Source organism: Schistocerca americana, chromosome 1 (assembly GCF_021461395.2).
Source record: "Schistocerca americana isolate TAMUIC-IGC-003095 chromosome 1, iqSchAmer2.1, whole genome shotgun sequence".
Taxonomy (NCBI): domain Eukaryota; kingdom Metazoa; phylum Arthropoda; class Insecta; order Orthoptera; family Acrididae; genus Schistocerca; species Schistocerca americana.
Window position 1 is genome coordinate 853845831 of NC_060119.1, and position 19199 is coordinate 853865029.

The following is a 19199-nucleotide window of genomic DNA, read 5'->3' on the forward strand; positions in this document are numbered from 1 at the left end:
AACTTCTGTGATTATATACATTAGACTAACACTGAAAGATGTGCAGTTCTAGTTATGTGCAACACAAATAACCAGACAAACAAACAAACGAAGAGAAGTCATCGGCCCCCACATTTATTCAGTTGTCTTACACAGTCATTCATGTTCCTTTCCTTACCAAGTCTACCGATAACCCTACCATTTACTAAGTCATTTGTGTATTATACCAAAACTGTTAAACCGTAGTTGTGGTAGAGCGCAACTCTAATTACTATCGTTATTTTGGTAATCTAGCTACTGTGCCTTGACTTCAGGTGTCTGGAATTTCTTTGTCATGGCGGGAGAGGGTGCGACTTCCGCAAGCGCCGGTATTAACCCCTAGCCATTCTTTGAGGTGTCTGACTCGTTATAACAATTTTGAACCAAGCATGAATATTTCAAGTCAGACTCGTGGAAACGAATGAAGACCAAATGTAAACATAACGAGCCCCAACTCGTGGGAACGAAATCGTTTCAAATGTACACATAGCGAGAGAAACTCATGGGCCAAACACTTGTCAGTTACAACTGTGATTTAGTTCTTACCGTTACGCCAAGAGAACTGGTCACATTTTGGTAAATCTACGTTACAGAGCAAGCATGCTAATGGTTTTGTACTTTCGCCATTGAAGAAAAATTTAATAAACCCTTACACAATGTTCAGAGATGGGCGTTTACATGGACGTAGTGATGAAGAATCCAGCGATAGCGACGTGGCTGTACAAAACAGGAAACATGCGAAGCGTTAAATTATAGACGACGATAATGCATTCAATACTTAAATCAAATGTATCATTGATTTAGTGGAAAGCGAAAAACACATCATCGATTTGGAAATATTCTGGGACTTGTTGCCTAAAAGCACCTGTTTCAAATCATTTAAGTGAATACCCAGTAATATTACAAATATATTCTCTTATGTTTGATGACAGATATTGGGAAATACTTGTTACAGAAACAAATCTCTTTGCACGATAGTAGACAACAAATGGGAAAACGAAAAGTGAGTGACACTTGGCAGCCTGTTACTTTCGACGAAATTAAGGCCTACATGCACTGTGCATTTTGATGGCGCAAGCCAGAAAACCAGATATACAAATGAATTGGTCTAAAAGGCCATTAGTAGAAACGCCATTATTTCAAAAAGTAATGTTTTTTTTAGACTTAAACAAATTTCGAGATCCTTACATGTTTGCAAGTAATACATCTCTATTTTCAAACAATAGCTCAATACATAGTATCAATACTAGGAATAGGGACAATCTACATAAAGACCTAAAATCATTTACCTTGGTCCAGAGAGGGGTCCAACATTCAGGAACACACATTTTCAATAAATTGCCAGCAACCATTAAAAACTTGGTTTCAGATAAGTGTATGATAAATTTATTAATAGTTCATTAATAGTGCATAACAATGTTTCATTCTGACAGTGTGTTAAATCTGTAAATATTAGCTGTTCCAGTTTACCGCACTGTATTCACCTATTTCGACAATCTCCTGATAGATGATCAGGGTAGTAAGTATTATTTCAAATGTTTTATGTTTTTATGTCATACTTTCTGTTATGTTCCATATCCACGAGAATCATCTCTCATTTTTTGGGTCTATGAAACGAAAACTGAATTTAATCTAATGTAATCAATAATGAAACGCCTTATAAAAATCAAATTAAACAAATTAAAAGAAATTTACAAACAGGACGAAAATGTCTTTATAGACAACTCCTTAATGCATATGAAGGGCGTTTAGCCTATAAACGATTTAATCCATATAAAACAGCGATATTTGAATTAAAAATTAATAAACTATGTGAGCAAGCAGCGGTTTATAGGTTCAGAATATATACTGGCCAGGAAAAAACTGATCAGAATAATAATTCATCAAAGAATGGTGTCATGAACTTGTCAAACTCGATACTGAATAAGGAATGTGCTTGATTTCTTGACAACTGATACTCCTTCCCCAATCTCTCTTTAAAATTACACCAGGAAAACAGTAGTGTTATCGAGATAGTACTCAGAAATAGGCAAAATGTGAGAAAAAATATGCAAAAACAAATTTTAAAGAAAGAAGTATGTTTGTGGAGAAGCTGGCTTTGAGATGGAACGACAAAGAGTGACATGTATGTGATATGAACGGAACACGAAACTGTGGTGATGGTTTAACACATAGGAAAACGGTTTAGAAAAACAATGAAACTGAAATGCATTCTCGAATACATTACGGAATGGGTGAAATTGATCGTTAAGGTAAGATGTTGGCCTGTTTCCCAGTCACGAGAAAAATCTTCAAAGGATACCGAGAACTTATTTTGCATATTTCGGACATGGCTCTGTTCAATACATACGTTATCTATAAAACAATACACATTCAGAGATAGGAAACGTGTTTATTAACGAATAAACATAGCGGAAGTAATTTAAAAAAAATGTCCAATTACCGGACTGCGAAAAGCATGGAAACCCTTCATTAGGTGAAACATCTCTTCTACTCCAAGCGTAAGAGCTCATTTCCCAAAATATATCGGAAAAAACCGACAAGCATGTTCAAGTGGAGCATTTATTTTTGTAATTAAATTTTTTGTTGAGAATATCTAATTTTAGGCGTTGAATAATTACAGTCCTGCTGAAGAAATCGTATCGGAAGACTATAATTTTTGTTAAAGTATTGTAAATGTATATATTTTTGTTCCGAAGTATTGACTGAAATGGTGCATTAAAAACTATGTGTGTCACAACTAACTCTGCCACCTCATATATTTCCGAAACGAAAGGAAATGTGAAAAATACAACTGGCCACGGATGCACCTATGTCAGGGGCTTACACAATGGACAGGAATACACAATTCTTCGAATGTAAACAACGTCATCTTCAGCACAAAGTTATGTTTTATTTTAAATGGCATGTGTACAGTTTTTCTGCGGAAATGAAAAGTAGGGGTGCCATTAGTGTTGGCAGGCTTGTTTCCACTGTTCTAAATCTCATACCTCCTGAAATACGTAGACATTAAGGGACGGCAACCGCGCCACAGCCTTTGTCGTTGCCTGCATGTTTCCCAACAGCATGCTTCAAGACAGTGCAGGCAACCCGCATTACGGCATTACAGCATTACTGCAGAAACTGTGGCACCGTTTCCATTATTTAAGGTTCCAAAAGGTATAATGTTCAGAGTAGTGAATCCAAATCTGCCATCACTAATAGTACCTCTAGCTCTTATTTCTGTGGAAAAAAACGATACATGTGCCATTAAACAAACGGAACTTTGTACTGAAAGTGATGTTTATTTACTTGCAGGGATTGTGCATCCCCGCCCACAGTGTGAGCCCCTGACATAGGTGCATCCCTGGTCAATGGCATTTTTCACGTTCTGTTTCATTTCGGAAATATATGAGGGGTGAGACAGCCTGTGTGTATATAGTGATCAGCCAGAACATTATAACCACCGACCTACCATCGACATAAATCTGTCCAGGCGATAACAGCGTCACCTGGCAAGGAATGGCTGTTAGACACTCGCATGGTGTATGTAGTGTCAGTGGACACGTTGTCCATGCGTGGAATGGGGAACGTGAGCGATCTATCTGACTCTGACCGAGGACAGATTGTGATGGTCCAGAGGCTCGGCATGAGCTTCTCAGATACTGCACGACTTTTCGGGTGGTCGAGGAGTGCAGTGGTGAGTGTCTTCAACACGTGGCGAAACCAAGGTGAAACCATGTCGACACGTCATGGGGTCGGGCGGCCACATCCCGTTGCAGATGTCGGTGGTTGTAGACTGGGCAGACTGGTAAAACAGAACAAGCAGCAAACTGTGCGGAACTAACATCAGATTTTAATGCTGAGCAGAGCACAAGTGTCTCTGAACACACAGTGCACCGAACATTCCTAACGACGGGCCTCCGCAGCCGACGGCCCATGCATGTGCCAGTGTTAACACCACGACATTGGCAACTACGACTGAAATGGTCACGTGACCATCGGCACTGGACACTGGCGCACTAGCAGAGAGCTGGATGGTCTGATGAATACGGATACATTCCTCATTATGCCGATGAGAGGGCGCGAATCCGTCTTCTTCTCGGGGAACAGCTCCATTATGCCTGCACTGTGGGCCGGAGACACGCTGGTGGAGGCGACACTATACTCTGGGAAACACTCACGTGAGCATCCATGGATCCAGTGGAGCTCGTGCAAGGCACCATGACGGCCAAAGAGTATCGTACACTGGTTGCAGACCACGTACACCCCTTCATGACGATCATGTTCCCTGATGGCAGTGTCACATTTCAGCAAGATAATGCGCCATGTCGCAAGGCCCGGAGTCTGATGGAGTGGTTCCTAGAACACAGTGGCCAGTTCCAATTGGTATGCTGCGCTCCCCCCCCCCCCCCCCCCCCCCCAACTCGCCATATCTGAATCCGATGGAAAACGTTTGGGATGTGATTGAACGTGGCGTCAGAGCACATCGCCCCCCTCCCCGGAATTTACGAGAATTAATTGACTTGCATGTGCAGATGCGCTGCCAACTCCCTCCAGCGATATATCAAGGCCTCACTGCTTCCATGCCACCATGGTCTCCGCTGTTATCGGTGCCAAAGGTGGACATACCGGGTTACTAGGTAGGTGGTAATAATGTTCTGGCTAATCAGTATAAAGGAACAAGCATTAAATTAGTGTTGATGTCTACAAGAACAGTATCGCGCGAAACAAATAAAAGTGTAGCTACATAACAGAATTCCACATGTCGGCTTGTATAGCGATTGACTGGCGCATCACGCTGGTCCATTTAGCACACGTCGTCTCCAACCGCACGGGTTTCGTCGAACTAAATACTCTCATGCTCATAAATTAAGGATAATGCTGATATATGATGAAACAACACTCTGGTGGGTGGTTTTCAGGTTTAAATCACCTCGGGGTATGACTATGCGGTGCATTTGACTTGCGGTAGTCGCACAGTGGCGCTGGCAGCAGTCCACATACGCAGAGACCGAGCGAGGTGGTGCAGTGGTTAAACACTGGACTCGCATTCGGGAGGACGACGGTTCAATCCCGCGTCCGGCCATCCTGATTTAGGTTTTCCGTGATTTCCCTAAATCGCTCCAGGGAAATGCCGGGATGATTCCTTTCAAAGGGCACGGCCGACTTCCTTCCCCGTCCTTCCCTAATCCGATGAGACCGATGACTTCGCTGTTTGGTCTCCTTCCCCAAAACAACCCAACCCAACCCACATACGCAGAGGTGTGTTGGTGCATGTCAGAGTATGGTGCAGCGAGTAAATGTGCAGACGTTTTCAGATGTGATAATGGTGATTGTGTTTTGGAAATGGCTCACGGAACACATATTGATGACGTTATGAGGGTTAGAATACTAGGGCGACTGGAGGCTGGTCAAACACAGCAGGTCGTAGCACGGGGGCTACATGTGGCACAAAGTGTGATCTCAAGATCATGGCAACGATTCCAGCAGGCAGGAAACGTATTCAGGCGCTACAGTACGGGACGTCCACAGTGTGCAATAACCACAAAAAGACCGATATCTCATCATCAGTGCCCGCAGATGGCCATGGAGTACTGCAGGTAGCCTTGGTCAGGACCTTACTGCAGCCACTGGAACAGTTGTCTCCGGACACACATTCGACAGACGACTGAACAGACATGGTTTATTCTCGCGGAGACCTGCAAGGTGCAATCCACTGACCCCCGGTCACAGGAGAGCCTGTAAAGCCTGGTGTCAAGAACACAGTACATGGTCATTGGAACAGTGGTTCCCATGGACGAGTCCAAGTGTAGTCTGAACAGTGATTCTCGCCGGGTTTTCATCTGGCGTGAACCAGGAACCAAAGACCAACCCCTTAATGCCCTTGAAAGTGAACTGTACGGAGGTCGTGGTTTGATGGAGTGGGATGGGGTTATGATGGGTGCGCGTACACCCCTGCATGTCTTTGACAGAGGAACTGTAACAGGTCAGGTGTATCGGGACGTCATTTTGCACCAGTATGTACGCCTTTTCAGGGGTGCAGTAGGTCCCATCTTCCTCCTGATGGTTGATAACTCATGGCTCCACCGAGCTGCCATCGTGGAGGAGTGCCTTGAAACAGAAGATACGAGGCGAATGGAGTGACCTGCCTGTTCTCCAGACCTAAACCCCATTGAGCACGTCTGGGATGCTCTCGGTCGACGTATCGCTGGGTGTCTTCAAACCCCTACGACACTTCAGGAGCTGTGACAGGTACTGCTGCAAGAATGGGAGGCTGTACCCCAGCAGCTGCACGACTACCCGATCCAGAGTATGCCAACCCGTTGTGCGGCCTGTGTACCTGTGCACAGTGATCATACCCCATATTGATGACGGAGTACATGCGCAGGAAACAGTGGCGTTTTGTAGCACATATGTTTCGTTACGGTTTTCTCAACTTATTACCAGTACCGTGGACTTACAGATCTGTGTCGTGTGTGTTTCCTATGTGCCTATGCTATTAGCGCCAGTTTTGTGTAGTGCCACGTTGCGTGGCACCACATTCTGCAATTATCCTTAATTTACGAGCATGAGTGTACTTTGAGGCAAGAGATTAGGTCCATGCGCAAGCGCAGTATGGATAGAGCAACGTGAGAAATGCAATGGGCAGACGGTGTGCTGGAGCGGCGAGCAGCTCAGCATTGCCCATGATGGTGACGACTACCGACCTGGAAAACTAGCGGCTTTTTCTGTCTGGGGGTGACTGATGAGAAGTCACAATAAAGTCGTTGGTTCCCTCGTGGTATTTCTGCTGCTAATTTGGAGTCTTTCCATGCAGTGAATCCAGGGTTTACTTCTGCCACGAAGATACTTCATTAAGTGTACCTGCTGCTAGACTGTTGTGGAAGTCATTATCATCATACAACGGAAGTTAATGGTGAGCTCCCATCTGCTGTACTACATCGTAACGGGACTTTGTTGTGCCAAAAGCGAGTGATATATGACTGGTGTGAGACAATATTGATAGTGCTCGTGGAAGTTCGGCTGCCTTTTTATGTATATTTCTGTACGGTATCGATCATTGGGGTACAATGTGACAGATTTATGAGGTCTTTTGTTTATTTTTAAGGGTAACCTATGTGTGAGATTTAAATTTGTGTGTGAGTATTGTACCTCTTGGGCAGTATCTCGCCGCAAACTACATTGTGTTATACCACCTGAGCTGGCGCTTGTTTTAAATGTGTGCGACTCAGGCAAAGTGACAGTGTACTTCACCGAGTAATGGAACGTAGATTTCGTAAATCCGTTTACAGTGTTAAATTGTGGGAAAGTTGCTACACTGACACCTTTTTTTTTAATTATATATAATTATATTAAGATATTATAGTATGTGTAGTAATATTGTGTTTTTTCTCTGTTTTAGACCTTTAAAATCTGTATCCGATGGGTTGACCTGTCGGTACATGTACTGAATGTAAATATTATATAAACTGAAGATGGAGAAGGAAAGGAAAGGGAAGTAACTTGTGATATCATCTGAATCGGGACTTTATGCAGAATTACAACTGTATATTTCGTCCGCAAGAACAGACACGACGCATTCATAGAATGTAAATGTTCATCACAGATTCTGAACGAAGCGTGTCAGGATGAGGTCTGGCCTGCCTTTTGATATAGTAAAGAAACTGTGCGTTATGATCTACGTCTTATTGTTCGAATTCCGTAAGTTGTTAAGTTTACTAATTGCTCAAAAATGGCTCTGAGCACTATGGGACTCAACTGCTGAGGTCATTAGTCCCCTATAACTTAGAACTACTTAAACCTAACTAACCTAAGGACATCACAAACACCCATGCCCGAGGCAGGATTCGAACCTGCGACCGTAGCGGTTTTGCGGTTCCAGACTGCAGCGCCTTTAACCGCACGGCCACTTCGGCCGGCTACTAATTGCTCATCCGCGCCCTTAATTAGAATAATTTTGCTGAAGTTAGGTTATTGACACATTTAAACTACCTTGATGTTAATTATGTTCAAATTAATTAGCGGAGCTTAACAGTGTAATACCCATTTTATCAGAGCTTAACCGAATAATCAGATGTACTCAGTTTACTAAAGAGTTCCTTATTAAATCGTTTATATTTAAACAATTTGTGAAATTTTTCAGCTGTCACGCGGGCATGGGTGTGTGTGTCGTCCTTATCGTAAGTTAGTTTAGGTTAGATTATATAGCGTGTAAGCTTAGGGACCGATGACCTCAGCAGTTTGGTCCCATAAGACCTTACCACAAATTTCCAATTTTTTTTCAGCTGTGATTGGGCTCACTCAGTTGCTACTCCCGAATCCCCGTATCCTTAAAATATTTCAAAAACTATAGTGATATGTAGATCTCCAAAGCCTCCTTTGTGAGCTGTTTTATGTTGCTAAACGTAATTCCCACTGTACAAACGAAGCACTTTTTTTCCACTCACAAGTGACACCAGTAGCGATGTCATGACAAACTGAAACTGACGGTTTATACACCTGGTACAGTGTACAAGGTGTCATGCACAGCCAGAGGTGGTAAGACATACCAAAAACGAATAAAATCTTCTCGTGCTTCTAGTGGTGTCAGGCGGTTAAAATTCAATGATCTGTCGAGCAAGCTCTCCTCGACCATTGTCAAGTGGTGAATGACTGCCGTGTAGCCATTGTATAGCCGCGCTGCTGGTTGTGAGGTCACTGGTGCTCCCTTCCTCTCCAAATACTTTTCCCTGCAGGAACACCAAATGTGAGCGCGAGTTGTAACTGATGGCCCCCCAAACTGATGGCCCCCCAAACCATGATACCTGGGAGGAGAGCTGTGTGTGGTGGCTGCGTGCACTCTGGAATAGGCATCTCACCAGGTCTATGCCGTACACGTATATGTCCATCACTCGCATGCAGACATTGAAGATAACAGAGCGCTGTATCAGTCTCCGGTCTACTCTTTCACAACACCAGATTAACCATACTTGGCGGCGTCGTGGTGTCAGCGGGAACCTGGCCAGACGCACACGTTATCTCAGCCCTGCTGCAAGCGGACGGTTCCCAATGTCCCTGATGACTCAGCAGGTGTAACTTGTATCTGGATTTCTTCCCTGGATGATGTTCGATCAGACGCCGCTGGTAGCACAATGCGTCTATCTTGACGTGCGTCTGTACTATGCGGACGTCCACAATCTGGTCTTACAGGCGTAGGGATGTTTCACACCACTGTTAAAATCAGCGAAACACCATCGATATATTGCGCCCACATGTGCACTAATGCACTGATACACCCGTCCAGCTTCCTGCAAGCCCACAATGCGACCCAGTTCAAATGGCTGAAGTTGTTCAACGTGAGTACGTACTTGTTGTAACGGGCAGAGTTGTAACCTAGATGAATGTTCCACACATTGTTCACCTCTAAACTCAGCACTGGTGCTACCTGCAGAGACAAAATAGAGAGTGCACAGACAGGCCTTCTGAGCGTTACCTGATCGCCGATGGCCGTGATGATTGTGTCAAATGATTCACTAACACTACAACCCCTCACTCTGCACTGGTGCCACTCAACACAATACTTGAAAATCTTGCATTTTTTTCAGAAGTGGACGTCAGATTGTATGCAGCGTTGGGTTGTCTTGCAGTCAATACTATTATTTCGCGGGACTGTGCTTCTACTTATTAACAGTTTCTCAAGCGGTACAGTACTTTTTAGCCTATCCATTGCAGACGACATCCGCGAAATGGATATTCAGGAGATGAGCATTCACTGCGCACGATGCCTCGACTTTGTTCCCACAGGCTTCGATGCACTGTTCTGGGCTGTTTCTTCTGGACCAGAATCTCGTAGGAAAAGTTCGATATTCAAGCAATGGATGACTCATCTCGCATCTTGCCGCCACCTTTTATTGTATGTATGGTGGTGCGACACCCGTCAGGAAAAAAGTTTTTCAGTTCGTGTTGTTCTCGTAACCACCCTATAAGTTTTAATTAGAGATGTATCCAACAGGATATTTACCGAGTTGAACTAGAGAATGTTTGCACTGTCTGTTGCAAAGTGGGAGCAATAAGTGAGGTTCCTAACCAAGCTGAACGAGCTCTCCACTTGGTAGGAATGATATTTCGCAGAATGTTCTTTCGGGCTGAGATCTCCTGTTCGATGTTAACACCGCAGTTTTGTGTGTTAGAGGACGACTCATTATAAAGGTAAAGAAGTGTTCAATAGTCCATTCGTGTACACCATAGGCACATGATCAGTCGTCTCTTGTCTTCTAATTTGGAATATATACACCTGCGTCTTCGGAAGATTCTACAGTAATCAGTTCTTCTAGTAATAAGATGCTGTATCATTATGTTCCTCAGCAAGTAGTATTTCAAATGGTCTAAAAATTTCTCAAGCTGAACGGCTGATACCAATTCGTTTCTGATGAGCGGTGGTCCTGGCTGGCCGTTCGTGTGGATGTAGAATGGCTTAGACATATGGATTTTACATTGAGAGTGTTCATTTCTTTGACGTCGATATGCTATTCGACAAAAACTGACTATTCTTCAAGGGAGTATCTGTGATACTCGTGAAACAACGACTTCTTAACGACGTTGCAAGGCCTGAACAACAGCCACTGCTGTGCTCTTTGTCGTAGGCCGCCGTGATGTGATTTTCAGTCCCTCGGATGTACCCTTAAATGCTCGGATAGACTGAGTACCTGCGAAGTACAGATCGTTCCAGCTTTATAATCTACCGTTTCTGAAATACGAAGACCTTCCACTTTCCTTTGCAGACACTTGTAGCCGAAACATTTCTACATCAACATCTATTTCTATACCCTGTAAACCACTGTAAAGTGCATGGCAGAGGGTATGTCCCAGTATACTACATTTTAGGGCTTTTCCCCGTTCCTTTCACATATGGCTTGCGGGCAGAATGATTGTTTAAACGGCTTTGTGCGTGCTGTAATTAATCTTATCTTGTCCTCTTGATCCCTACAGCAGCGATACGCATCGGGTAATAGTATATTCCCAGAGTCATTTAAAACCGCTTCTGGAAATTTTTAAAGTAGGCCTTCTCGGGATAGTTTAGGTCTATCTTCAAGAGTCTGCCAGCTCAGTTCTTCGGTATCTCTGTGATACTTTCCGACGGATCAAACAAACCTGTGACTACTCGTGCTGCCCTTCTCCTTATAAATCAATATCCCTTGTCAGTCCTATTTGATACGAGTCCCACACATATTTATGCAGCTTCTTTCAGACAGTACTTCGTTGTAGATAACTGCATCATCTGCAAAAAATCTGAGCTTACTATTAATATTGTCCGCAAGGTCATTAATATACAACATGAACAGCAAGGGTCGCAACACACTTCCCTGTGGTACACCCAAAATTACTTCTACTTCTGTCGATGACTCTCAATCCAAGATAACTTGCTGCGTCCTGCCTACCAGAAATTATTTCCAATATCATATTTTCGTACGAATGAGGTAGCTACGATACAAGTCTCTATGTTTTAGAGACAGAGAGGTTTCCACCTTCCAGAATGAGACTTTCACTCTGCAGCGGAGTGTGCGCTTATATGAAACTTCCTGGCAGATTAAAACTGTGTGCCGGACCGAGACTCGAACTCGGGACCTTTGCCTTTCGCGGGCAAGTGCTCTACCGACTGAGCTACCCAAGCACGACTCACGCGCCATCCTCACAGCTTTACTTCTGCCAGTACCTCGTTTCCCTACCTTCCAAACTTTACAGAAGCTCTCCTGCAGCTCGCACACAGTTTTAATCTGCCAGGAGGTTCCAGGTTTCTACCTGGTTTTCGAAGGACGATCATTTGATATTTTTTCCACATCATGGGTTTTAAAATAAGTTATGAAAAATTCTTTTCAGGACCACAAGTAACGATTGTGTAAATTAACACAGAATGAATATCTCTCTGTAAGAATAATTTGTAGCAATGAATTTCAGAGCCGAATTAAAATAGCGTGACTGCATGTAAAATGTCTCGCTTATGCAATTCGTTAATATAAAGAACTTACCAGGTATGGAAGTACGAAACCGATATTTGGTTGCAATAATAACACGTCTGTTGTTTGATACTGATAAACAATATTTTGTTCAAAATTATCTCCATTGCTATTTACACATTTCTCCCACTTGTCCGGCGGGCAATGAATCCCACGCCAAAATGAAAAGAAAAAAATAGTTCTTCTTTTGAAGCGAACTATTCAGCGAGCCGTTTTCGTATATTTTCACACGAATTGAAGCGTTGTTCAGCGACAGCTTGTCCCAGCGAAGCAAACAGATGACAATCTGACGGAGCCAAGTCTGGAGAATAAGCCCCATGCCCCAGTATTTCCCAATTGAACGCCTCGATCGTTTCCCCGACCCGCTTTGCTGTGTGGGATGGGGCGTTATCACGGAGCAATATGACTGTGTTGCCTTTTTCCATATTCCGATCGTTTTTCACGTGATGCTCGAGTTAAATAGGTCATATCCTGTTGGTAGGGATTAGTGATAACGGTTTCACCAGGATTTAGCATCTCGTAATAGATGACAGGCTTCTGATCTCACCAAACACAGAGCATTGTCTTCTTTCCAGAGCGATTTGGTCTTGCAGTGGATGTCGATGGTTTGCTGGATTCACCCATGAGTTACGACGCTTAGGATACTCAAAATATACCCATTTTTTATCGCCTGTCACTATTCGATGGAGAAACGAATTTACTTTGTATCTGACGAGCAGCATTCACAAGTACTCTTTAGATTTGCTTGCTGTCTTTCATTCAATCTTTGCGGACCCATTTTCCCACTTTCTGCGCCTTTCTCATAGCTTTCAACCGAAGAGAAATGGCTTTCTGCGTCACATTCAATTGTTCTGCGAGTTCCTGTTGAGTTTGAATATCATGTCCATCCAATAAGGCCTGCAATTCGTTGTCTTCAAACTTTTTCGGTGGTTTCCTGCGCTCGTCGCTTCTCACTTCAAAACCACCACTTTCGACAAGCATTCGATGCGATTCTGCAGCAATTTTCTTCAAATGATAAGAGAAAAAGCAATGCTGTCCGCAAATGATAGTTCGTAGGCACAAAACTCGACATGTTTACGGGTTTGAAAGAGATACCGATGTATGGAACTTGGGTTGTTACTGTGTGTCGACATTCGTCGTCAGCCGTTATAGGAAGCAGATGGCGCTGCAAACGTCGTCTTACGGGCCCTACAGTGACGGCTAGCACAATCTATAGGGAAATTCCGATTTCATACTTTCATACCTGGTATCGTTGCTCTGGAAACTGTATTTTCTCTTATTTTTCCTCATTTTTGGAAACACTGTAAAGTTTGAAACCTAAAGAGTTGTTCGTTTGATCATTCACACTCTGCGTGATACATTATGTGGTTAAATAATGGTTGTTTCTTGCTTCATAAATATGTCCAGTTGCTGAAAAATTCGACGCTGAGGGACATATTGTGTCAAAAACGGAAGCAGATCTTCATTTCATCTAATTTGGAATCTAGATGGAAAAGAATTATGTATTAGCATAGGAATGTACTTAATACTCACAGTATCGACGCCGACGAGAAGCATATCCAGCGCCAGGATGGCAGCCACTTTCGGATCTGACGTCTTCTCTAGTATTTTCTCGATAATGGATTTCTCCCTATCGGCCCTGTCTTCACTGCCAGGCGTGTCCCTTATCCTCTCTATAGCCTCGTTTATATATTTCAGACACACACTGAAATGTAAAGGGAACGAGTTATTAAATGACGTAACAGACACAGACACACACACACAATATGACTGCTGCTGATACACAGATGAGCCAAAATTTTATGATCACTGCCTGTCACGAGAATGAATGCACTTGGTAACGCTGCTGTCACTTGACGCGCATGGGAAACGATAAAAGTGGAACGGAGACGAATGGTAATCATTCTTGGGACGATATGGGATGCTAATGGGGAGATCCACTGACATAAGCGACTACGATAAAGTGTCAACTGCTACGGCCCTCGGAAAGAACATCACGGAAACGGCGAAACTGGTCAGTCATTCGCGCGCTACTGCCGTGAGCATGAATGAAAATTGGTTGAAGGACAGCGAAACCACGAGCAGGTGACGAGGTGATGGATGTCCACGACTGACCAGAGAATGTGGAGGTCGGAGGCTTGTCTACTTTGTAAACCAGGATAGATGGCGATCTGTGGCAGATGTGACGATAGATATGCAAGCTCAAGTGTTTCTGAGCGCACTGTTTTGGGCACATTATTAAACATAGGGTTTTGCAGCGAACGAACCGTACACGTTCCCATGTCGAACCAATAACATCGTCAACTACAGTTGAAGTGGATTGTCGAGTTTGCACCGTGGTTCTACGAAACGTGTCAACTAGTACCGAATCACGTTTCTTGCTACGACAAGTCGATGGTCGTATCCAGACATGCCATCATCAAGGTGAATGGCTGCTCGAAATCACGCACATCGTCACGAATGCAGGCTGGTGGTGACAGTATTATATAATGGGGAAAATTCACCTGGGCTTCCATGAGGCCTGTGCTGCTAATGAAAGGCGCCTTAACAATTGTGGTTTGCGTTAACATTGTTCTGGACCACGTGCGTCCCTTCATGCTTGAGGTCTTATCCGAGGACAATGGCATCTTCCATCAAGATAGTTCTCGACGTCCCTCATGTTACAGAGATTTGGGGAGCATGAAAGTCAGCTCAAGTCGTTGTATTCGTCATCCAACTGACATGATCTGGGACGCTATCGGATGTCAGCTCCGTGCCCACAAACCACCAGCCCGTAAATCACAGGAACTGCGTGACCTGTGCGTTGACATCTTGCGCCAAACACGTCCACAGACACACCAAAGACCTGTCACGTTCCAAAGGTAGTCTACCAAGGACGTGGTCATAATGTCTTTGCTGGTCAGTGTATCAATAAATCCATTACAGACGTACAGCTGATCATCCAGTCGAATGAGTGTTGCATCATCCAAGGCATAACTTCCCATGTAACTGGAGAACGTTGCCTGAGCCGAACGTCAGAGGGCGTGTCACCAGCAGAGAGCGACGCAAGACCAGCAGTGTCATTTGCGGATACCACGGAGATGATTCAGCCATATGGCGGATCGCTTCCAAACAGTGAAACTGGATCAGCATTCGTAGCTTTGATCGCTACACATGAAGATAACGTCCATGTGCATTTAGCATCACCATGAAATTGATGAACAACGCAGTTTCATTCTTATGGTCGTACACAGAGTGTCCCAAGAGGTCAATATTCAAAGATACACCAGAACGATCATTTGAAGCAAAAAACTTCGTATAGTCGTATGCCCTATTCCAAATATCTTCCAAGATACAATACATTTAAAGTGTATGAATAGCAAAATGCAGAGACGAGTGTTCAGTTATTTTAGAAGAGCGAATCAAGATGCAGAATTACTTGCACGGTTTTGGAAATTAATTTCTTGAACACCTTGAGAACGTTCCTTTGTCCACGCGGACAGCAATGTTCTTCCAGCATGATGGATACACTCCACATTTTACCACGCATATGAGGGAACATCTCAACCGCACTTACCCTATTCGATGGATTGGTTGTGGAAGTACGATTAAATGGCCACCAAGATCGCCAGACCTTACGGCTCTAGATTTATGTTTGTGGGGTTGGATGAAGTCTGAGGTGTACAAAAGAAAGATGAAAACGCGAGATGTACAGCTTGGTCGCATAATGGCCGCTGCTACCCTCATTAGGGAATGTGTAGAGGTACTCATACAAGCAACACAGCTTTTTCTTCCAAGAGGGCACGAATAAGTTGACTGTGAGACGTTCGCACATTTGTTGTGAACTGTATAACAGTTATAATGTGTCGTGTACGATACTATTAGGTGAATGTGTTAAAATACGTATTTTTCAATTGATACTTTGTAAAACGCATGATATAATGTTTAGTAATTGTTGTACATATGTAAACATGACATCGCATTGAATAATACAGAAAATAAATAATCGTGTACTTTAAACGTGTTCTATCACGAAAACGATTCGGAATAGGGCATATGTCCATAGGTGAAATTTTTTGCTTTAAATGATCGTTTCTGTCATATCCCGGAACACTGACCATTCCTCCTGGGACACACTATAGCGGGACACGTATCTAATATTTGAAAAACAACCTTAATTCGAATAGCATCATTGCTTCGGGGCCACCATTTTTAATCATCGCCGGTTGGAGACAGAGAGTTAAATTCAAGTACGATTTGCCAGCACAACAACCAGTGAAGTGAATAACACAAGCTCTTGAAGGTGACTGTTGATAAGCTGAATAGTTACTAAAACGTTTACTTCAAATATACAGATGGAAATATTTTCGAGAAGCTAGAACTCCAGTAATGGAACGACAATATTATCTACTGAGGGGAGTTTACTGTTACGCATCAAGGTCGTAAGGGAACAGGAAAGACAAAATTTTTCTTAGTCGCTACAGCCCGGGATTGTTCAGGCACGCGGACGTATCAACACGAGCCAGCCACTAGAAGTAAACATTTCGACACGGTTAGTCAGTCACCAAGAATGTGGCAACAATACTTATGTGTGTCAGTCCATATCAGAAAAATGTACGACAATTGCACATCAACCTACCTCCGTTATGCTCGTAATATTACGTAAGAAGCACTGGATAGGACGCAGCAATAGCTGTCAAGGCTTTCATGAAGCAGCTATGACACTGAAACAAATTGATAGCAGAGCTGAAGACCGCTCATGATGAGTGAGACCGATTCAGTCACTATAAATTACATCGTACAGTAAAACCACTCCTCGACACCATAAATTCTCCACACCGCTAGCCTACAGCATTCGATCAGTGAAGTTGGTGACATTCATGTCGTTCGCAATCGATTCTCAGAATATTATATTGTAACATCTTGTGTGAGATTGTTCCAATATTGGTCATACTCTTCCTGCCTCTGAGGAACAACGATCCGTAGAAAAAGATGACAATGAATCAGCATCCGGTACAGAAGCCGCCACTGATGGGTAGTCCACGAGTCTACCAACACCATTCCAGTTCAGGGCACCAACTGCTCTGAAACTTTAGCATCATTGAGGACAGACGGCCTATGAGACAGGTGGACCAGGATGAGCATTCAACATGGCGCCACAGCATTTGACATCACGGTCCATCTGGTGGGACAATGTGGGCAGTGACGTGAGAAGGGCAGAACACTCCCAGGACGGCATGTATACTAATCACACACGCACCGCTATCAGTGCCTTATCCGACCTCCATAGCAGACCGGCAGAGGAGAAGCACCTTCCGAACGAACCGGTAGGCAACCCGTCACACTCCGAGTCACCTGACTGCGCCCAGAGCTGATGCAGCAATCTCAAGATGTATTCTGGGGAATAAAAGAAATACCATTTGATTTTGTTTTATTGCCTGTGACGATGTCAAACACGTTCCTCGGCCTCCATCCTGACAAAGCAGTATGGGTTTCCAGCCCAGGAGTGGGCGACCCCTACAGCACTATTTTTTGATTATTCCATGTCTTGGTCATTCTACAGGCAGCAATACACGTAAATTCGCTGTATAGTCGGAATGAACTTTTTAACGCAGAAACTACACTGAAGCACCAAAGAAAGTGGTATAGGCATGCGTATTCAGATGTTGTTGTGGTCTCCAGAGACTGGTTTGATACAGTTCTCCATGCAACTCTATCCTGTGCAAGTTTCTTCATCTCCTACTACCTACTGCAACCTACATCCTTCTGAATCTGTTTAGTGCATTCATCTCTTGGTCTCCCTCTACGATTTTTACCCTCCACGCTGCCCTCCAGTACTGAATTGGTGATCCCTTGATGCCTCAGAATATGCCTTACCAACCGATCCCTTCTTCTAGTCAAGTTGTGCCACAAATTCAATACCTCCTCCCTCATTAGTTATGTGATCTAGCATTCATATCTTCAGCGTTCTTCTGTAGCACCACATTTCGATAGCTGCTATTCTCTTCTTGTCTAAAATATTTATCGTCTACGCTTCACTTCCACTCCATACAAATACCTTCAGAAACGACTTCCTGACGCTTAAATCTATACTCGTCGTTAACAAATTTCTCTTCTTGAGAAACGTTTTTCCTTGCCATTGCTAGTCTACATTTTATATCCTCTCTACTTCGACCATCGTCAGTTGTTTTGCTCCCCAAATAGCAAAACTTGTTTACTGCTTTAAGCGTCTCATTTCCTAATCTAATTCCCGCAGCATCACCCGATTTAATTCGACTACATTCCATTATCCTCGTTTTGCTTTTGTTGATGTTCAACTTATATCCTTCTTTCAAGACACTGTCCATTCCGTTCAGCTGCTCTTCCAGGCGAACCTCAAAGTTTTTATTTCTTCTCCATGGCTTTTAATTCCTACTCCGAATTTTTCTTTTGTTTCCTTTACTGCTTGCTCAATATACGGATTGAATAACATCGGGGATAGGCTGAAACCCCGCTCACTCCCTTCCCGAACACTGCTTCCCTTTCCCGCCCCTCGACTCTTATGCCATCTGGTTTCCGTACAAATTGTATATACCCTTTCGCTCCCTGTATTTTACCCCGGACACCTTCACAATTTGAAAGAGAGTATTCCAGTCAACATTGTCAAAAGCTTCCTCTAAGTCTATAAATGCTAGAAACGTAGGTTTGCCTTTCCTTAATCTATTTTCTAACATAAGTCGTAGGGTCAGTATTGCCTCACGTGTTCCAATATTTCTATGGAATCCAAACTGATCTTCCCCGAGGTCGGCTTCTACCAGTTTTTCCATTCGTCTGTGAAGAATTCGTGTTAGTATTTTGCAGCCGTGGCTTATTAAACTGATAGTTCGGTAAGTTTCACATCTGCCAACACCTGCTTTCTTTGGGATTGGAATTAATTATATTCCTCTTGAAGTCTAAGGGTATTTCGCCTGTCTCATACATCTTGCTCACTAGATCTTAGAGTTTTCTTAGGCCTGACTCTTCCAAGGCTGTCAGTAGTTCTAATGAAATGTTGTCTACTCCCGGGGCCTTGTTTCGACTTAGGTCTTTCAGTGCTCTGTCAAACTCATCACGCAGTATCATATCTCCTATTTATTTTCATCTACATTCTCTTCCATTTCTATAATATTGTCCTCAAGAACACCGCCCTTGTATAGACCCTCTATATACTCCTTCCATCTTTCTGCTTTCCCTTCTTTGCTTAGAACT

At 43.5% G+C, this 19199-nt stretch overlaps 1 protein-coding gene across 1 annotated transcript in view; it reads right to left on the minus strand.

Annotated features, from left to right (window-relative positions):
* LOC124594647 (probable cytochrome P450 49a1) overlaps window positions 1–19199 on the minus strand; it is a 142498-nt gene that overhangs the window by 47355 nt on the left and 75944 nt on the right. Inside the window, exon 7 of the mRNA XM_047133020.1 lies at window positions 13527–13698. Coding sequence (XP_046988976.1) covers window positions 13527–13698 — 172 coding nt within the window. The remainder of the gene's footprint in view (window positions 1–13526; window positions 13699–19199) is intronic.